We start from the raw sequence: 19,959 nt of genomic DNA, 5'->3' as shown, positions 1-19,959 counted from the left end.
CATCTGCACCCTGATAACCTTCCTGTCTCTGCTTCCTCTGTGTGAGGATCACAGGCGCACACCAACATGAACAGAGCTGCTTTTCTTAATACTCACTGTGAAAGTGTTCATGAAGTACGTTCCATGTTTTGTCACCCATAGCCCCGAGTAACTGAAAGGAAGGAGAAAACATGTCTCCCACTGATTAGATTACACTAGAGCACTGCCTCTCACCAAAGATGGAGTCCGGTTTCCTTCAAACTAGAGAACAGACTAAATAACGGTTTAAAAAAAAAAGTCCTCACGGAGGTACGGCTCCCGAGGAATCCAAAAGACCTAGCAGGCTTAGCTAGAAAGTGGAGCCCTTCTTACAAGCCGCAAGGGAAGAAGGCAATGACCGATGGAGATGGCGGGACCCAACTGGGCATCAAGGGAGGGAGAATGAGCAGCGGACAGTTAAAACTCAGAGGTTGATGCATTGGAAATCAAGTCATATAGCCACACCTGGCCAACTGGAACCTGGTGTGCTGTTACAAGTGTATCAAACGACCGTGCTTTGTTTAAGAAGAAACACTGGGGATATGTTGGAGCCCAGATAATCATTTAGTGGACCCAACAGTGGCCAGCAATTAAATTCCTTATAGCTTTGAAAACTCATTGAGTGAACTTCTGTTGCAAATTATATTTCCCTTAAAGACTAATAAAGCTTAAAAATCAGCAGGCTATTACGTGTTGCTTGTGTTATAAGCCTAGTTTCACATTATCACCTTATCAAAAATCCAACACCAAAGGCTATATCAATAACACAGCCCAAAATGGAAAACTGACCAGCAGTAGATTTATTCAGTTGCTGCACTGGTTTAAGCCAATTCACACGGCACTGAGATGGAATTATCTCTCTCTCTCTCTCTCTCTTTTTTTTTTTTTTTTTTTTTTTTTTTTTTTTTTTTTTTTTTTTTTTTTAGTTTTTGGAGACATGGTTTCTCTGTGGTTTTGGAGCCTGTCCTGGAACTAGCTCTTGTAGACCAGGCTGGTCTCGAACTCACAGAGATCCGCCTGCCTCTGCCTCCCGAGTGCTGGGATTAAAGGCTTGCACCACCACCGCCTGGCTGGAATTATCTCTTAAGATGCCTTTTATTAGCTAGTAAGAGCAGTAATGCAAGAAAGGCTAAATTCTTCCAATGAAGTGGTAATGGTCTCACAAAAAAATTAAAATTCTCAGGGTTCTGTTGAGATGGCTCCGTGGTTAAGAGAGCTAGCTATTCTCCTGGAGGACCCAAGTTTGATTCCCAGCACCAACATGGCAGCTCACAACTGTCTGTAGCTCCAAGATCTGACATTCTCACGCTGACATACATGCCCTCCAAGCACTAAGAATAAATACATTATCTTAAAAAATTGAAAATCTGAAGGTGAAAAACATACAAGAAAGGCTACCAATCAAAGTTAGAACAATGACTCAAATACTAAAGTGTTGTATGTCCCTAAATACAACAGGACTGCGGCCAAGAAAGGCAGACAAGAATTCAAGCAGGTGGCTAGCACAAGGGAAAGAGTCAGTCAGTGTGAATCAAGACCCGCTTAAGAGCAGCCTATGAAGAGGAGAGAGGAACAGTTAAGTGACAGGAAGAAGCAGAAATGGCTTGTTTTGTCATTTAGGGACAACTTGTATTACAATACTAGGAACTTCAATACCAACGAGGTCTGGGAACCAAATCAAGAACGAGGTTCACAGGTGTAAGTTGGGGGCTACTTCATACAATTATAAATTTCAACTAACTACCCACGTCCTTGTTCCCAGAAGCCAGTGGCCAGGGCTGGGGAATGTATCGTAGCTGCCCCATTGTTTCCTTTGAAGTCCAAGGCCTGGGTTTGATTCAGCCAGCACCTTATACTTCAAGCATAGTGTCACAGGTCTTTAATTCCAGCATTGGAAGGCAGAGGCAGGCAGATCTCTGTGAGTTTGAGGCCAACCTGGTCTACAAAGTAAGTTGCAGGACAGCCAAGAACTATACAGTGAGACCTTGTCTCAAGACAAAAGATTTTTAACAATGATAATAAAATTCTTACAATCCTACCCCCATGTTGCCTTATTATTAAAAGTATACATTAGGAACACAAAAGAAACAATAAAAAGTATACATTAACTGATACAATTATCACAGTGGATGAACTAACACTGGCACACTGGAGATTTTGTAGGTTTCCTTGGCCTTTCCTTCCTCCACCTCATTTCTTGAGTCTGGTACTGGCCACCATGCCCAGTTCCCTCAGTCGTTTACTCCATCATTGCTTTGGGATATCAGGCCTTACCCATAGCTTCAGAGTGTCTTCCTGGCCTCGATAGTATTTTATAGGTGCTGCCTGTTGCCTCTCATGACACAGGAAATATATGTCCTAAGACAACAGGGGCAAATTTTATTTTTATCAGGTCATGATCACTTATCACTGCTGGTGTAGAACTTGGTCCCCTGGCCCAGGTAGTGTCCACAGAGTTCTCCACTTGTAGACATCCCCTGCCCTTCTTTCCTTACAGGAGGAAGCCAGTCTTGCAAACTGTATTTGAGTACACTGGGTTCCCTTCTTAAAGATGGAGTAACTAAGGGTAACTGAACTTCAGATGCTCCTGTCTCCATCAGAGTTGAGATGTGAGTGTGCACCTTCATTGCCTGGTTGACGCAGGGCTGTGGCCGGAACCCGGGGCTATGGACACATTTGCTAGGCAATCCACTCTATCAACCAAGATACACACCCAGTCTAAACTTCAATTCCTAAATAACTCCTGCTACATCTTCAAGGCAGTGTGATCCAAAGGGTTTTTCCTTTGCGGATACCTCACTATGTCCTTGAGTTCAGCCCTGAGAGACTAGGATTACAGGCCAGTGCCTGCTGTGAAAACAGGTCTCCGGGCTTTCTCTAAGTCTTTCCATATGAGAATATGGAAATAATGCTCATTCTCTGCTATGGAAGGTAAAGAAGGCACCACAGAAATCTTTTAGGCACTTTTTATTTTCAAAAAAAAAAATTGTCGTTAATATATAAACATCTCATTCTCTCAAAAAATTCTACAACTATACAGCTGTTTGCTCCGATATTTGCATAGGAAATGACCACAATACAAAAATAAGGGACAAAGAAGCAAAACAGCAGCCGATTTACGCTTTTGATGTAGGTGTGTCCACGTATAAACATCTTGAAGCCTCTTACAAAACTATTTACACCGTTTGTCACCTATTTACACAGTGAAGCAACTTTTCTAACAAACAAAACTATAATTTATCAAGTTATGAAAATTGTTTTCTAAAAAAACTTACTATATTACCACAAAATAAATAATGATAAACAATATTTTAAAAACAAGAATTAAAATTTCAATTAAGACCGCTTTTGGCATTTTGCTTATGATTTCTGCCCTTTGGTTAACAGCATCAACGTCACATTCCTATGAGATTGCATATTGGTAAGCTTTCAACCTATCACTGATATTAAAAGCAGACACCAAGTCAGTATTAACAGATTAACTACACAGCACTGTAATTTCAATAAAAAATTACTGTGTCTCACTGGATATTACATGCAAAAATCCACATAAATTGTCATTTAACCAACAGTACTGCAGGAGCAAACATCCCAGTCAACATGAACTGCACCAGATTCAATGCTTTCACGAGTGCAAACAGAGCCCGAAGGTCAACAAGGACACGTGTGACAGCCACACTAGCCCTCACCCACTTCAATGATACTGTTTAAATTATGGTAGGACCTTTAATGTCTGTGTATTCTAACTATCTTTAAGCTCTTCAGTTTAAATTCATATAAAAAAAATCTTTCATATTTAAAATAAACAATCTTATTTCAATCAGAGAGCGAAATTTGCATTTTACTCATTCGAATGATTATTCCCTCCCCAAAGCAATGGATTTGGTAACTTTTTTGAGAGGTATCTTAACCACAAATTCTACCTTTACATGTATTCATAGTTATTTTCAAAAGAAGTCTGATATCCCCCCCAAACAATCCTTAAAAACTTGTAATAAACCTATAAAGCTGATTTGCGTATTTACAAAATTTTGAATAGCAAATATAGGCAACTCATATAAAAAAAACAAAACAAAAACAAAACACATTTGTTCAATGGCTATTTGTGAATTGCCAGGTACACTGCGTACCTCCGCTATGGAAATAATCTAATCTTGAAGAAAAAAAAAAAAACAAGTCCATGTCAAGTAAAATCTTGACAATCTGTCGGATGCCTGTCAACTGGTTTGTTTATACTAAACAATGTCACCAATGATAGCGTGTGCAGTCGGCATAGAAACAGCATACGCACCCCGTGCGCCCCCACCGGTTCCCCATGCTGAGATGTGGCTGCCTGTCTGGAGATGAAGTTTGCTGGACTAAAGCCAGCAGTGAGCATGACAGCGAGCTTCCAGGTTCTCAAAATAACCAAACACTTTGGTATGAATACAATGTATTCCCTGTGGCCACAAATATACAAAATATACATTTCCAGTTCTTTTGTTTTTTTTTTCTTTTCTTTTCCTCTTTTTATATATGAAGTTAGGTCTGCGGTTTAAAGGGTGGCAGAGCAGACTGCCAGGCGTCGGGCGGTCAGGTCAGCACAGCGCTCAGTTCTGGTGTCGCTTCATGTGCAGCGCCAGGTGGTCGGAGCGGGAGAAGCTGCGGTTGCACACCCCGCACTGGAACGGCTTGGCACCCGTGTGCTTCCTGTAGTGGCGGGTCAGCTCGTCCGACCGCGCAAACCTCCAGTCGCAGCCCTCCCAGGTGCACTTGTAGGGCTTCTCACCTGCGGCAAGGAAGAGACAAGGCAAGGTGAGGGGCTGCCATAAGACCGAGTGCAAAGCCCGCGCTCTGAACGCCCCTGAGAACTGAAGGGCGCTGCCCCTCAGAGCATCAAGTCCCTCCATGGAGGATGCCACCTGTGACCCTCAAGATAAGGACAACCTATGTCTTTCAAAAGCTGGAGAATCAACTGGGCGTGGGCTACCTCGCCTTTTACAGCTCTCAGTGCCAGCCTGGTCTACATAGCAAGTGGGAAGCAATCTAGCAATACATTACTGGGATGGAGGTGAAGAGGAGGGAGGCTGAAGAATGGATATCTTAGGCAAATGCAAAATAAATCAGTGTCTCTATTTGGGGTAACCCTAAACCAATACATTCTTTTTTCTTTTCTTTTTTTCCTTCAGTTTTTCAAGACAGGGTTTCTCTGTAGCTAACCAATGCATTTTTAAAGTGAGCATGTGCCTTTGGATAATGACATCTTACAAATGAATGTTCTTTGTGATCAAACAAAAATAATGGCGTATGCCAATGAGGGCACCTGCTGCTCAGACCACACCTTCACCACTAAGCTCATGTGCCGCTGTCTAGCCTACCCCTGCTCCTGGGTTGTCAGTGTAGAGCCGGGACCCACAGGCTGTGTCTTTTTTAGAAGTATCTCATAGGTTTCCAATTACTTAGGTGGGGATAATCTGGAGCTCCCGAAGCTTCCACCTCCACCTCCCAAGTGCCTGGACTACAGGTGTGTGCTAACACACGGATATCCTCAGTCCGCTGTCTTCATGTCCACACGAGCACATACCTTGGCATATGCTTTGTGCAGGATGAAGCAAAACAAGCCAGAAAAGCTTTTGGTATTTAATAAATTCTTTAAGCAAATCAGAATCTGGTACTGATAAATTTGCACTGGTAAGTAGTCAGACCTTTTCTTCTGTGTGTGTGTGTGGGGGGGGGGGAGGTGGGGGCTGTGGTTTCTCTATGCAGCCCCGGCTGTCCTGGAACTCACTGGCCTCAAACTCAGAAATCTCCCTGCCTCTGCCTCCCTAGTGCTGTGATTAAAGGGGTGCACCACCATTACCCAGTGGGTCAGACCATTTAGGTTTGTTGTTTTGAGTGCTGAGACTTGAACCTGTGTCCTTCAGCATGGCAGGCAAGGAGGGACCACACTACTGAGCCCTTGTCTACACCCTAGCATTTGCTGGGATACATGTTTATTGAACTTGTGCCTCAAGTGTTGTTCCACTAAGGTTATCAAATGTGTTCTGCAAGGTGGCACACACCTTTAATCCCAGCACTCAGGAGGCAGAGGCAGGTAAATTCCAGGCCAGCCTGGTCTACATAGTGAGTTCTGGGACAGCCCGGGCTATATATAAAAAGACCCTCTCTCAACCTTCACCCCAAATTTATCCCAGGAACAATTTGGCAATTGTTCAGGCCACAAAAACTTGTGGAATACAACAATTAAGACAAAACGGCCAGGCATCTCGTTTGATACCTAAAAACCTGGCCCAATTTCAGTTCTTTTTTTCCAGTCCTTTGCATACAGCTTGTATGATTCCTCAGGTTTCCCCCAAATTTACCAGCCACTTAACTTCCAAAATTACTTCATATTTATAATACAATTTTAATTTGCTATTTTAGAATTGATCCCACTTAAGATAAAGTATCTTCCTATGCAAACCCCCAAATTCCAAGCCTTTGAACACTAAACCTGGTCAAGACTGACTGCATTTATTTATTATTTGTTTCGCTGGCATTTTCATGGATAATTTCCCCCCAACTTCTTCTAAAAGGGTTTTCGTCTAGCAGAGCTGAGGCAGAAAGATTGCTAATAAAGACCAGTTTGGGCTGAAAAAGAAGAAACTTGGAGTAGTTCTGCCAGCAACTCCACAGCCCTTGTCTAACTTAGAGGTATCATCTTCCAGAAGCTGCGACTGCTCAGTTGAATGTTAATGTCCACACCCTGCAGCTTCCACAGCACGTGGCCAGTGTACCCTTCACTGGTCCCGATTGCTATTCTGACCCTAAAGTCTCGAGGGACAAAGAAGCAAAGGCCAGAATGGATGGTATGAAACTGGGCCGAAGGCATCGCACCTTTACTTAGAGGACATTCACCTTAACCTACTCTCTGCTCCCCCATCTGCCTCTGATGGAAGACACACTCTTTTTGGTTCCCAGCATTCTGGTTTTTAAAATGCCCATCTCAGCCAGGCCTGGTGGTAAATTCCTGTAACCCCAGTACTGGGGAGGCTGAGGCAGGGGGATTACAAGTTTGAAACTAGTCTAAACTACATACATGCTCTTTGAAAACTGTCAAGTCAAACACACATCTCTATTCTAGATTTCTCCTCCAGCACAGGTGCATGCACACACACACACACGCACGCATCTTTGGGATGGGTGAATTTGAAACTGTACTTTGCTCCCTCATAGTAAACTCAGCCTAGAAAGTTACGCTAACACTCCGGCTTTTAAGCAACTGAGAAGTCATTTCTCTTTTCTTTACACTCTCACAATGCTGGATTCACAGAGAACTCAACACTCGTGGTAACTCTGACTATCGGGCTCAGAGATGTGAATCAAACAGAAGAAAGAATTTCACACAGAAATGTCGAGTGAAAATACATTAGAGTAGCATGACTTTCCTGTTATTCAGTGGGGGAGAGACCTAATTCTGATGTTTAAATCAAGGCAAAAAAACTTCCTCAGGAGTCCCAGTTTCAGAAGGATCATTGAAGCCTTTTGAATTTAATAATTACACACAGAGAACTAAGTTTTCAGAGTTTACTTGAGAAGCAGGGGACACTGGACTCTTTTTGTTCACTGTTTTTACTGGCTGCAAAGCAATAAACTGCACCAATATTTTGTAAAGTTGACTTTACTGATTGGTTGACACACAGTAGCCATTAAAGTTCCTAAAACATTTGGGGTTTTGCTCTCAATTTATGGGCATCTATAGCCTATTCAGCCAAGAATACTACCAGTGTCTGGAAGGGCAGTTACCAGGGCCAAGGCTTACTATAAAAGCAAGGACAACTATCCCCCCACTTGGGGCAGTTTCTATGGGATTTGTTCAAGTGTCAACACTGTTCAAGTAAAACATCGTAGAGGAAGCTGGTACCCCATTTCTGGCCTGGGAGCAGACTTAAGCCTTTTTTCCTCAGCCAGAAACACTACGGTCAGTACTTCTGGGAAAGCAAACCGACTTCCTCCAAGTTATATTTCAACAGGATAGAGCTTTCCAAAGTAATTGGATTTCTAAAGAATCTCTTTCCAATACCACCAATTTGAAATACTTAGTTAAGCTCTTTCAGCATCCGCTGTATTTTTAAGCCCTCGGCTGCTAGCGTCAAACTGCAGAAAGGCAAAGCGAAAACAGTGGCGAGGCTGTGCGGGGTGGAAACCTTTCTGCTTTATCTCCCAGTGTGCACTTTCTTCCCTGCCTTAGAGCTAGAAGGGATGGCTGAAGAATCCCTAACTTCTGAAAAATATGTCCAAGCTAAACACACACATGCCCCATGCTGATAAAGCTACTAGCAAAAACACCTACCCGGAAGAGACAAGGCTTCCTGGGGCCTCCAGAAGTCTGCTCTAGAGCTAGGTACTTCTCTCCTTCCACTCTCACAGCAACTGCGGAAGTTAGAAGCTGAGCCATGGGCTCCGCATGAAGAGCCCTGGCCTGCACTTTCTTTAATGTCCCACTTAAGTCTCCATTAGCAAACACTGTTACACCCTTTCAATGATTCAAGAAGTGAGCACATACGTGTTCAAATTCACTCAGATTCTACAGTCTCTCATGAGAATGGGATAGCTAATGGACTCAGAGGCCCTTAAAGCCTAGACTGTGTGAGGTGCAGGGTCCTCCGTCGCTAGACAGAGCCTCATCTAGGAGACTCTGAAGGCTGTTCCATCTCCAGACGTAACCTTAATGAGGTTTCTTCCACTGGGCTCAAGAACACTTTTCTGACAACTTTTCAAAAACATCCTCAGTAAGAATCTCTGATGAACAGATTTTAAAGATGACCTCTCTCCAGGCAGTGCTAGTACGCGCCTTTACCCGAGGGGCAGAGGCAGGCAGATCTCTGTGGATTCAAGGCCAGCCTGGTCTACAAAGCTGAATTCCAGGACAGCCAATACTAGGGAAACCAGAGACTTCTGAACCTGCAATAGAATGGGAGGTTTCTCTGCTCTGTTGAACAGATTCAATAGTCGCATACCAAGGTCCTTTACTAGAAAGTTCTACATAGACTGTTGTGACAAAGGAAATAAGGTAGCTCTAAGGTTTATTACAGTAAATTTATCTGTTTCCTTGTCCACGTTGAAAAGTCATTCTAATCAATATAATAAAGATAAAAGCCACAAACTACCAGAACTGAAACCAATGTTAAGGGGACACCACCTGCACTATTGCCTAGTATGATAGATAATTAGGTCCCTAACAATAACCGCCCTCCCTACCACGGACTTGCGGGTATTCACTTCTGAAACAGACTCAAGACCAGATTTGCTTCTAATAAGAAAAGGGGAAAAGAGAAACCATTGAAGGAATCATGGAAAATAGCATTTACATATCTGAGAAGTGATAGGGATTTGGGCTCACTGACTTTTTTTTTTTTATTTACTACAGAAAACCCTGCCAGTTCTTTTCCATGAAAAGATTTTGGTGCCCTCACCATATAAGCGGGCTTTAACTGGGACTAGGGATGCGTCTCAGCGGCACAGACTGTGCACAGGGTGGCGGACTCAGTCCCCAGGATCTGGTTTTTAAAATGTACTTGAACTGTTTAACGCGGCCCTGGGCAGGGAGGGGAGAGTGTTAGCGGTGGGCTGTATGTTGTGTTCCTGGCTGCCCCTTTGTTCTGCACTCCTCCGCTACTGCCTCTCTGAAAACAATGTTTCAGCCAAGTCTGAGCAGTTATTTTCATAATGAAGATGAGGGCAGTAAGAAGGCTGCTGTGAGGTTCGGGACCACAGGAATCATCAGCTATATTCAGATGACAACTCTTCTTTGAGATAAAAGATTAGAATCCCTTATCCTGTAGGTCAGCAGGATAGAGATTCTCTGTAAACAAATTTCGAATTATAGAACTGGAACAGCCCCCATAGTTCTGCAAGGCCACAGGGCTGGTCACAAGCACCAAGGGGTCTTATTCGGGGACCAGAGGGCATCCATGTACTGGAGCAAAGCATGGAGCGTGACCTTGCTGTGGAGACTGAGGGACAGGCAGAGTGGACCATTTCTCAGCCTCAACAAGTGCTCAGAGTTGACATGAAGCACCAGTTCTCAAAGCTCCTGACAAAATGATGCCACTGGATTGGTTCTTTATTAAGGTCCCAAACTAACTTCAAACAAAAACACCTAAAATGTCAGTGAAAGGCTGTCGTCCTTTCGTGCACCCAGCTCTTCCGCTGGCTCCCCTGCCCAGTAGCCCACCTGCTTCTTTATGAAGTAGTCAAAGGGAATTCATTCTTCGTAGATGTTTTAGGGGCAAAACAAACAAAAAACTAGCCACTCTGTGCTTCTAAAGCAGTTCCTTCCCCTTAGCCAGACTAATTAGGTATCCACGAATATGAAGCGCCCAGGCAGACCAGAGTCATTTCCCCTCAAGTAGGAGGTGACTTTTGTTTCTAATCTTTCACCAGAAAAGATGTGGGCCATCAGGTAGAACTAAAAATACTCGGCAAAGGAAAATTCCTGGGTAATTAAAATATATATTTTTAAATACTGTTCTCTGCGTTCCTCCAGCCCTCACGCGGCTGACTGCCTCTCTCAATTTCAACAACTGTGTTTCATCTACGTAGGAACTCTCCTCCCACTAGTTTAAAAACTAAAGGGTAAAATGAGATTAATTCTTTGGATTCTTCAGAAAACCAGTGAAAAAATATCTGCTGAATTAAATACTTCTTAACCTTTGATAAGATTTATCATCCTGAAACAATGTTTGATCAATTTCCTATGTAAATGTTTTTCAGATGAAAGAACTCGTCCCTGAAGGGAAGTTTAGTCTTCTCAGTGAGTCATTAAAAAGAAATCGTTTCTAAGCTTTCATGCTCCTAAGTACCTTTCCTGGGGTCTAAACCAACAATCCTGTAAGCCACTACTCAAAAAAACGGCTGTAAAGTCAATGTAAAAAATAAATTTCAAAGCTCCAAGTGAACCAGAACACTGAAATACTAACGCCTATCACCAAATGCTGAACTGTGAAGCTTTCCAATGTACTGTTTTTAAATACGTGAAAATCACTAGATACTATATGTACAAAATATTTCCCTCATGCAAATGTATCCTGACACAACAGGTTAGGAATCCAACTAGTGGTCCATCTCGTCCAGATCCAACCCGTATGACCTCCAGCATCCACTATGGCCTGGAAGCGAATCCTTCCTGGTTCTTGTTTACTGCCTTTCACCCCTTTCCACAGTAGTCTAGAGTTCTTCTTCAGTGGAGGAAAAAAAAAATGCCTGTACTAAAAACATCTCGGATGCCAACAGTATCAAGACTGTGTCTGATAGAGCCTGTGGAAATTAAGTTCCCAGCAAAGACGGGGGACCCTCAGTCCCCACGTCAAACTTAGAAACTAAAGCAGAAGCCAAAATTGTGTACTTTTAAAAGCAGACGTGGAAGCCTGGTCTACAGAGTGAGTTTCAGGACAGCCGGAGGAGATACAGAGAAACCCTGTGTGTGGTGGTGGTGGGGACACATGGAAACATCTTACAAATCAATGTCACTGGATAATCTGGTTTCCACAGCAGGTTAAGGGACAAGGTAGGGGCTTGCCCTGTCACACTGGGGGACAGGTTCCAGTCCATCCTCATCAGGAGAATACAGTACTCAAGAGTCCCCTGTGCTCTTGCTCTCGTTGCCACGTTGGTTGTGGGAATTTCTAATTGCCCCTTTTCTTTTCCAACCCCTGCTCCCAGGTGGTTAATACAACTGCTAATTCTATATATGCCCTGCTGCACAAAGCCAAGGCCGAACAGTGGAATTCTACTGTCCTCCTAATGGAATTCTGGGAAGGAGTCTGGGGTGTAGCTCATTGCTAAGACAGCCTAGAACGCAGAAAGTTGTCTTCTAAAACCAGTACTGAGCATATGAACACAGGAGCGATAAGCCGTTTACAGAAGACAGTTTCTCTATCTTGGTGGCTTACGAGCATAGAATTAGGCTAGGCATTCTTTGAAAGGTGGTCAGGCGAAGACGATGGCACTGTGTCTCTCCCTTGTAAACATCACAAGGCCTAAGAACTTCAATGAAATGTTCTTTTAAATGCTATTCAAAATACAAATATTTTGATTTGGGAATAGACCGCTTACTAACCCTGTTGCCTAGAAGCAGCTCTAACTATTTCTAAACAGAAGCATATTAATAATTTGTGCACACGTATCACAGATGCCATTCACAATCACCCACTCACTCACATAAAGGATGCCTATGAGCCCACAAGCGTGCCATCCTACATGCAGATAAACACAGATAGTTATGTCTTGGATCTCGTCTGAACATACACAGTAGAGCTTTAAGTTCTTTTAGGCGAGTTTCTCTCTAAAGACACCCAAGACCTCCGAACTTAGAAACCTTGACTTCTATGATACTTGGGACTCCAAACGCAGACTGGCATTTTACTGTTGTCCTGGTTTAGGAATAGCTGTGCTGAGTGTCAGGGTATTTGGTTAGATTCCCTCTGTAACTCAGGTTACAGAGTCACTACCTGGAACCCCAGAAAATAAGTCATTAAACAGAGCATTGGGGAAAAGTTGTTTAATTGCTTAAATCGGTCGAGACATATGGTAACCTGACATTTGAAAGCAACTCCAATTACTTTCCGCAGAAATGCCGGGGTGCTTCCTTCTGCCAGCAACCATTAGAGAAGCATCTTTTGTCAAATACACAACATTGCCACGTAGTGTTTGAAGTCCCCTAACAAGTTTTCCAAGTGGGAGGAAATGGGACAGAAAGAAAAGCAAGACAAGGTACTAAATCGGAGATTCTATTCAGAAAAAAAAAAAAGAAGCAAAAACTGTTTCCTCTGCCTGGGCATTAGAAGGAAAAGGAACAAAACAGCACACCAGTATCTGCTGGCTGCCTGTGCACTCACTGGGCAGGAGCAGAGGAAGGGAGGAGACAACGGCAGCCAGCGAACAGGTAATTTTAAGAGGCATTGTCTAGAAACTAGAAATGAGGAGAAAGCCTCAATGCTCTATGATTACCTAAGAACGGGTTTAGCCAGATGAGCGAGTCTGTTACAAACCCTCCCCAAGGCATTTGAAAGACTATCAAACAAAACTTTATTAAACGGCATTACGTGGTCTTACTTATTAGACGTTTAAGGCCACGATATTTACCATCAAGTGAAAAAGTCCCCCGCATGGGACCCTAACTAGGCCTAGGTCCTCTGTCTCGGTTTGCTTTTTTATTAGTACAGGCATTGTTCAGACTACCCACTATTAAATTTCTTTGCCAGCAGGTCAAGTTCCAGGATACTAGGTACAAGCATTCAGAGCAGTAAACCCCGACAGGGGTGGAAGGCTATTTAGATATGGCCTGACGACACCCCGCCAATAAGCAGGTGATTACTTCGTTATGTGCAATTGCACACTTCTTTTATTACGGGACTTTAACCTCGAAAATACATTCCCTCTTCCTTATCTCCCGTTTCAAGGACTTCTGATGAGGGACCAAGAGGAGAAAGGAGGGAGAGAAAGAGAGAGGGAGAACAATAGCTCAAATGTTTCTAAGCTAGTTCTATTTCCCCTTGACCAAAAGCTCAGTGTTTCCCTAATACAACAGCAGTCTGGAAACCAGATATTTTAGGTTTTTTGGTGTTTTTTTTCTTTCTTTCTTTTCTTTTTCTATTTCTACATGGAATCTTCTGGCATGTATCAACTGTATTTTGGAAATTTAAGATTAGACTTTCTTATCATGTGCTGGATTATTCTGTTTGCGATTACCTGCAAACAAAATAACCTCAGGCCAAAACAATCCATTCCTATCACAGATAAAGCCGGGAGCCACCTTTTCTCGGAAAGGCCTGGTATCTAGCACATTGTCGACAGTACCATTTGGGTTTCAAGAAGTGTTTAGCATTCAGATATCGAGCGCAAAAACGCCTGCAACCGCCCCCTCTCAGGGCTCCAGTTCAGCACTGACCTTTGTTTCAAGGCTTTTACTTTTTAATGCAGCAGTTACAGATAACTACTTCATTTATCAAAACTCAATTTCCATAGTAACATCTAGCCCAGGGAGATTCAAGTCCTCACACTAATCCAACAACCCATTCAAAGGAACTGTTGAATACTTTGGTTTCCATAGCAATGATGGAATAATACATTTTGCTAGGTCACTGCTTTTATTAGCAAACTTATTCTTTGAACTTCAGGTAAGGAGGCTGTCTTTGAGGGAAAACTGCAGCCACTTTTATCTGGTTTTTTCCTTTAGGGCTTTTTTTTTTTAAAGAAAATTACAATAGTAACATTATCCAGACACTTGAAAATATTATGGGTATGTGGAACCCTTTAATAAAGTACGCTACCAAATTTCATGTTAAACGTGTTTTTTGATATGAGGCTTCAAAATTAATAGCTCCCACAAAGGGCTGCTGTGAATTTAACAAAACAAATCATTATAAAATTAGAGACTGAACTCAAAAGCATGCTTCATCTGAGATGAAAACGGAAGACTGACTTAAGACGAGGACTCTCAACCCAGCCAGGGCTGAGGTTGGCTATGGAGTAATGTCTCAACTATCGCCCTTCACTCTGACCACCCTACTTTAATACCCGGCAGATTTCAGGCCTGTGTTTCAGACACAGCAAATATGCCAAACACAAATATTTGAAGCCACCGATGTTAAGCACTACCGCTTAACATGCTAAGCGGAAAAGTTTTTCAGCTTAAAGGGGCTTTATTAAAGCAAGATGATTTACCAAGAATTTTTCCTTCTTTCAAAACAGAAATAAGCATTGCCATTAAAGTTTTAAAATCCATTAGTAAACACTGTTGTTTACGTTCTGGGGGGGGTCATTAATTCTCTGGGAGGTGATAGGGCAAGGTCTCACTGAGGGAACCCTCAGCTTGCCTGGAACCAGGCTTTCTTGGGGAACTGAATTTTGAGCCAAGCCCTCGGTGAAAAGGTAGGCCATTAAAAAAAAAGTCGACAGAAAGAGGAGATCAAACACGTGTTGGCTTTTAAAAGGGTGAATGCCACTTATGCTATTTACACAACTCGCGGAATTAGCAAGAAAATTACCTACCCGTGTGAGTCCTCAGGTGAGCTTTCAAATGAGACGACTTTGTATAAACTTTAGTGCAGCCTAAAATAAAGGAACAGAGAGAGGAAGAGCAGCTTGTCAATTCCAGGGCCTTGTGAAACCTTTACATCTGAAGAGTCCCTGTTTAAATCTGGCTTTTAAAGACAATATTGGGAAGCTTCGGTAAAGCAATTTCAAGGCGCCCTCCCCCATGATCTTATTAGGAGGTAGAGGGAGGTGATCCGACCTATGGATCACTTTGGGAGCATTGAACATGGGCAATCCAGCCAAGGAACAAATGGGAAATGTGTGCTTTTTGACAAGCTTCAGTGACTTGAGTTGTCCCAGTATATATATCTTTAGCTTAGTGGATGAGGCGCTGACCGTGGAAGTCCTCACCCAAGATGACTATAACTTTCCACACTCCCACTTTGTTTTTTTTTTTGTTCATTTAGCATGTCACGCCACATCACGCACCGTAGCCAGTAAACTGTGTCCTATATTAATCATAAACTCGCTTACGCCAGCAACCTGGAGATATATTTATTACCGTCAAATTATATTTTGGGTCACGTATCTCATTCGAGAATGTGTACACACTAACGGAACTCTTCCTCCAATCTGTCCTGCGAGCAGCCTTGTACTTGCTAAGAGGGACCCACACCCTGAACTTCATTGTCACCACGCCTCTCACCCTACTCAATCTCCAGGAGAGTTTTTGGAATTGAATGACACAATTTCTTAGACTAAATGAAACCCAAGTTTTATTTACTACTAAAGAGAAAGAAATCCAAGTTAACTTATTCCCTAGAATGCTCTAATCATTAAAAAAAAAATTGTGGAAATTGTTATTTAAGAGCCAGGATCTTGCTATGTAGCCCAGGCTAGTCCGAATGTGCAATCTTCCTGCCTCAGCCTCACTGCTGAAATTAAAGGCATGAGCCATCTCTGACTACATAAGACATAAATACATAAGACAAGCAACAGACCTAAGTACCCACCAGCATAAAATGCAGGACTAGAATATAAGAGAAACTAGGTGATTTATTTTTAACTGTCAAATACACCGTTACTATATATTTTCATGCCTAAGGTTCAAAACGGTGCGAACACACGTACACACGTGCATGCAGGCGAAAGCCCTTGAGCACACCCAACACAAAACACGGGCCATGCTTCAAGCACACAGACCACATACCAGGGTAATCACAGTAGTGGATGCGTCTTTTCTCCAGATCGGGGTTACTCCTCCTGTTGTATCGGACGGGTGGGATACTCGGTGAGTTGACTGGCAGAGTGGCGGGTAAATTCGGATTGTGAATTGCCAGTTTAGAAGCAATCGTAGCAGCATAGGATGGAGGAGGAGTTAAATTCTGGAGCATCTCGGCTTGTCTATCGGGACTCCCAGGCTCTGAGCTTGGTGGTGACGGGGGAAAGTAAGTGGCCTGCTGTGGAAGAAACTGACTTGGCATGGTGTATGTGCAAGGGGGCATGCCCTGGAACTGTTTCATTGCAGTCTGCGGGACAGCAGAAGTGTGTGTGTTGAGGCCTGCCATGGCGGCCGACATAGAAACATTCAGGGTGTCCATTACTGCCGTCTGGTTTGTAGAACTGGGCATGTCTAGATCCGGTGTATTCAATAGCTGGTACAGGTGGCCCTGCTGCGAGGGGACAGAGAGATGAAGATCTGGGGTAGAAAGTTCTTGTTTGATGAAGATGTTGTTCACCTCTGGAGCTGTGGTTTGGTGGGAACTGAATATACTGGTGAACTCGGGGAGGGCCTGGGTCGGGGCTGGAGGAGGGGGGGCCGTCGTCTCGCTCTGGTGGCTGAAAATGGTAACAGGTTCGGTCTTGATCTGTGTCACGCACGGTCTCTGGGATTTGTAGAGGCCAGTTCTCAGGTGAGTGATGTCGGGGAGGAAGACGTTCATGTTGATACTGTAAGGTAAGCCTTCACTGTCAGTGAAGAACTGGTCTACCACGGAAGCGCTGTCTCGTCGGTACTTCTTATGCTCTGGGATTATTGGAACTGGGGGGAGCTGAGGTGTCAGGTACTTCTCCATTTCACATCTCGTCTACAAAAGAAGAGGTCCAAGTACACAGTGAATCCACCGATTCATTCAGGAAGCACAAATAAACAGCACTTACTAAAAACTCCCAACACCAATCCGGGGGCCAACTCCTAAGGGTTGCTTATAAACAGAAGGGTTTATTTTGTCAATTGTGTAATTATTGGTTAACCAAAAGACTGTATGAGATGTCTTTAGTAAAATCACTCCCCCAAATCATCCCCAGACAAAGTGAAAGAGAGGCAGGGAGGGAGGAGGGGGGAGCAAAGACAAACCGTATTCCCTTCTGATGCAATCAAGTCTCACCCCAGCCCAAGAAGGCTAAATCTGCAGTCAGTGAGAGTTCAGTACCAGAGTATTGTCAAGCTGCCTCAATTCTCTTCACATCCGTTACATTTAACATGCTTTATTTGGAAACTAAAACCTTTGCAAATCTTAAAAATAGTATTTCAAAGGGCTTTTATGTGGGCAGAGTTAGGTATCTCAAGTCTGTCTAACATAAAATGTTCTCTGGCCATTTCATTTTTTGATTAATAAAAATTCCAACGTTTGGAGCAAACCCTCGTCTGCACTAAAACCAAACAATTACAGCTTCAACACTGGATGTAAATGTTGGTTCTAACCAGCAGATTCGTTAATTGGTTAATGTAATAATGAAATGTTCCTATTCATATCCCTATCTAAAACAGATCTTTAATTATCAAGGAGAAAATCACTCCCTTGGTAGACTGGTGCTAAGACGCCCGTGGGTGGGGAGGCTGCTGGATTGCCAACACAGTCATCAGCAAAACATTTATCACGTCCTCTCCGTGGGCCAATGCTACATTCCCCCCTCCTCTGTAAAAAGCGCAGTCATCCCGTACCCTCTTCCTATCTACTAAGAGACAACTGCCAGAGCGAAAGAGCCAAATATCCCCCCAGGCCCTGATTGTTTAAGAATGTTCCAGACCCACAGCCCGGTCTTTTCCCAGCTCCCTTCTTCCCTCCTTACAGATCGAAAGCTTAATTTCTCCCAATTTCTCTTGACATTGAAAACCAAGTTAGAAAAAAACAAAAAACAAAAAACAAAGCCCAACTAAATGAAATAGTTCACCGAACAATAAACCACTGCACCCCAATCGGCGAACAGAGTGGTATTTCTGCTTCTAAATTCCAAAAGAATTTCATCGCGGACCTCAGATTATTAGGATCTGGTTGTGGACCAGGACGGACGGGATTTCCCGGATATGCACGACTTAAAAATAAAGATTCATGCTTAAGCCATGTGAGTCACATCTGACAAATGCCACTGTCCTCTCAAAGCACGACGACACTGGCAGACCCCGCGAAATAGGCGCTGGGTGCAAATACACAATACAGCAAGAGGCTATTAAACCAAGCGTCTTGAAATAAACCGAACTAAAACCCTTTCGTGCACTGCGCTCCCGCGGCGGTTAGTGGTTTCTGATTTTAGCTCTTCCAGCTGTTTGCATGTGGGTCTGTTTCCAATTTTTTTTTTTTCCTTGGGACTAGCTGAAAGTCCCGGGAAGTTTTTTCTGGGCTATATGACTCCCGTGCGTGGGCGAAAGAAACAGGCGCTTGCTCTAATTCGGCTGCTGGGCAAGTGTAAAAGCCAACTGCCAGCTTTCAACGCGACTCCGGGAGGAAATTTACGCGCACACTAAAACAACACCCCTGGCCTTTTGGGGCGCGTGTCTCTTTTTAAGGAAAAAAACCCAGTGTTCTAATACAACCTTAGATCCTCTGACTCTAGTTTCCCAAACGGGGCCCTACAATCCATTCTAAGGTGAACCACGGGGGTATGAAACCCCAGTACTCCTATCTGCATTTCGACTTCATCCCAGAGGACTTAGGCAGGTGGACTTCCTAGGCCAGGGCCATCGGGAGAGAGCGTCAAGGTGAAACAATTCAAGTCAAATTAAGTGTGGACACAAGCTTCCATTCCCACTCAAGAAAAACAGACAAGGTGCGCGCGAGCACCCCTGGGCCGATCGAGTGGGCCCCCGCCCCGCTCCCCCATCCACTCCGCGGCGCCCCGTCTGGGAGCGCAGGGCGGGGCTGCCCACCCGGGCACCGGCTCCCGCGCGTCCCAGCCTGGAGCGGCCCCTGTCGCCCGCGCCTCGCAGTGGCGGGACACGCCCGAGCCCGGGGAGGGAGGCCGGCCGCTCTGCTTACCTGGACCAGCTCCTCCGAGGGCAGCCGTGGGCCGGCGGCTGGCGGCGGCGCGGGCTGCGCAGGCGGGTGGTGGTGCGCGTGTTTCAGATCGTCTCCGGGGAAGAGCGCCGCGTCGCGGGCCGGGTTCGCAGCGCCCAGCACCGGCTTGAGCTGCGCGAACACGGGCTCGTCCTGCGTGGCCGGCGGCTGGGGCACGGGTCCCAGGCGGGCGCTCATGGTCAGCACCCGCGTAGCCATGGGCGGTCAGGGGGGGCTGCAGACGCGGGGCACGGGGCGATCGCGATTCCCACCTCGCCCGGGCTGGCTCGGGACGGCGGACTCGACGCGGGGACCCTTGGGCCGGCGGCCAGCGGCTCACGAAGGCGGGCACGTAGATCGGGACTCCTGGGCTCGGCCACGCGTCACCGCCGAGGTCCTCCGGCCGCCACTTTCTCCCGCCCCGCCCCAGAGCTCTCTCGCTCGGCCGGAATCCGCTCCCGCCACCTCCGAGCTCCACCAGCAAGCTGCGAGCGCGCGTACCTGCCCCGCGACTACTGACACTTGACGCCCGCCTCTATTTCACCCAACTCCAGGGAGGCAGGACCAGCTCACGCGACTGGCAGCGCCGTGGCCAATAGTAAGGCCCCAGAGGCAGCAGCTAGCCAATGGGAACGAAGTCCCACGAGGTCCCGCCCCCGACGGGCCGACC

At 44.8% G+C, this 19,959-nt stretch overlaps 1 protein-coding gene across 1 annotated transcript; it reads right to left on the bottom strand.

Annotated features, from left to right (window-relative positions):
- Nucleotides 1-2,970: 2,970 nt before the first annotated feature.
- On the bottom strand, nt 2,971-19,825 carry Klf5 (KLF transcription factor 5). The gene is made up of 4 exons (XM_075949505.1): nt 19,272-19,825; nt 16,226-17,102; nt 15,031-15,090; nt 2,971-4,786 (listed from the first exon to the last, which is right to left on the bottom strand). Exons 1-4 carry the CDS (start codon nt 19,506-19,508, stop codon nt 4,608-4,610), a joined length of 1,353 nt encoding a protein of 450 aa, XP_075805620.1. The 5' UTR covers nt 19,509-19,825; the 3' UTR covers nt 2,971-4,607.
- Between the last annotated feature and the right edge of the window lie 134 nt (nt 19,826-19,959).

The sequence above is a fragment of the Microtus pennsylvanicus genome, chromosome 15 (genome assembly GCF_037038515.1).
Source record: "Microtus pennsylvanicus isolate mMicPen1 chromosome 15, mMicPen1.hap1, whole genome shotgun sequence".
Taxonomy (NCBI): Eukaryota; Metazoa; Chordata; class Mammalia; order Rodentia; family Cricetidae; genus Microtus; species Microtus pennsylvanicus.
Note: the sequence above shows the minus strand (reverse complement) of the source record. Positions and strands in the feature narration are given on the sequence as shown.

What these genes read in the sequence shown, in the direction of transcription:
- Klf5 (XM_075949505.1), bottom strand. Translation starts at nt 19,508, where the DNA reads ATGGCTACGCGGGTGCTGACCATGAGCGCCCGCCTGGGACCCGTGCCC. An exon ending in CCTCGGAGGAGCTGGTCCAG is followed by an intron (nt 17,103 to 19,271) that starts GTAAGCAGAGCG and finishes CTTCTTTTGTAG; the next exon opens with ACGAGATGTGAAATGGAGAA. An exon ending in TCACCTGAGGACTCACACGG is followed by an intron (nt 4,787 to 15,030) that starts GTAGGTAATTTT and finishes TCCTTGCCGCAG; the next exon opens with GTGAGAAGCCCTACAAGTGC.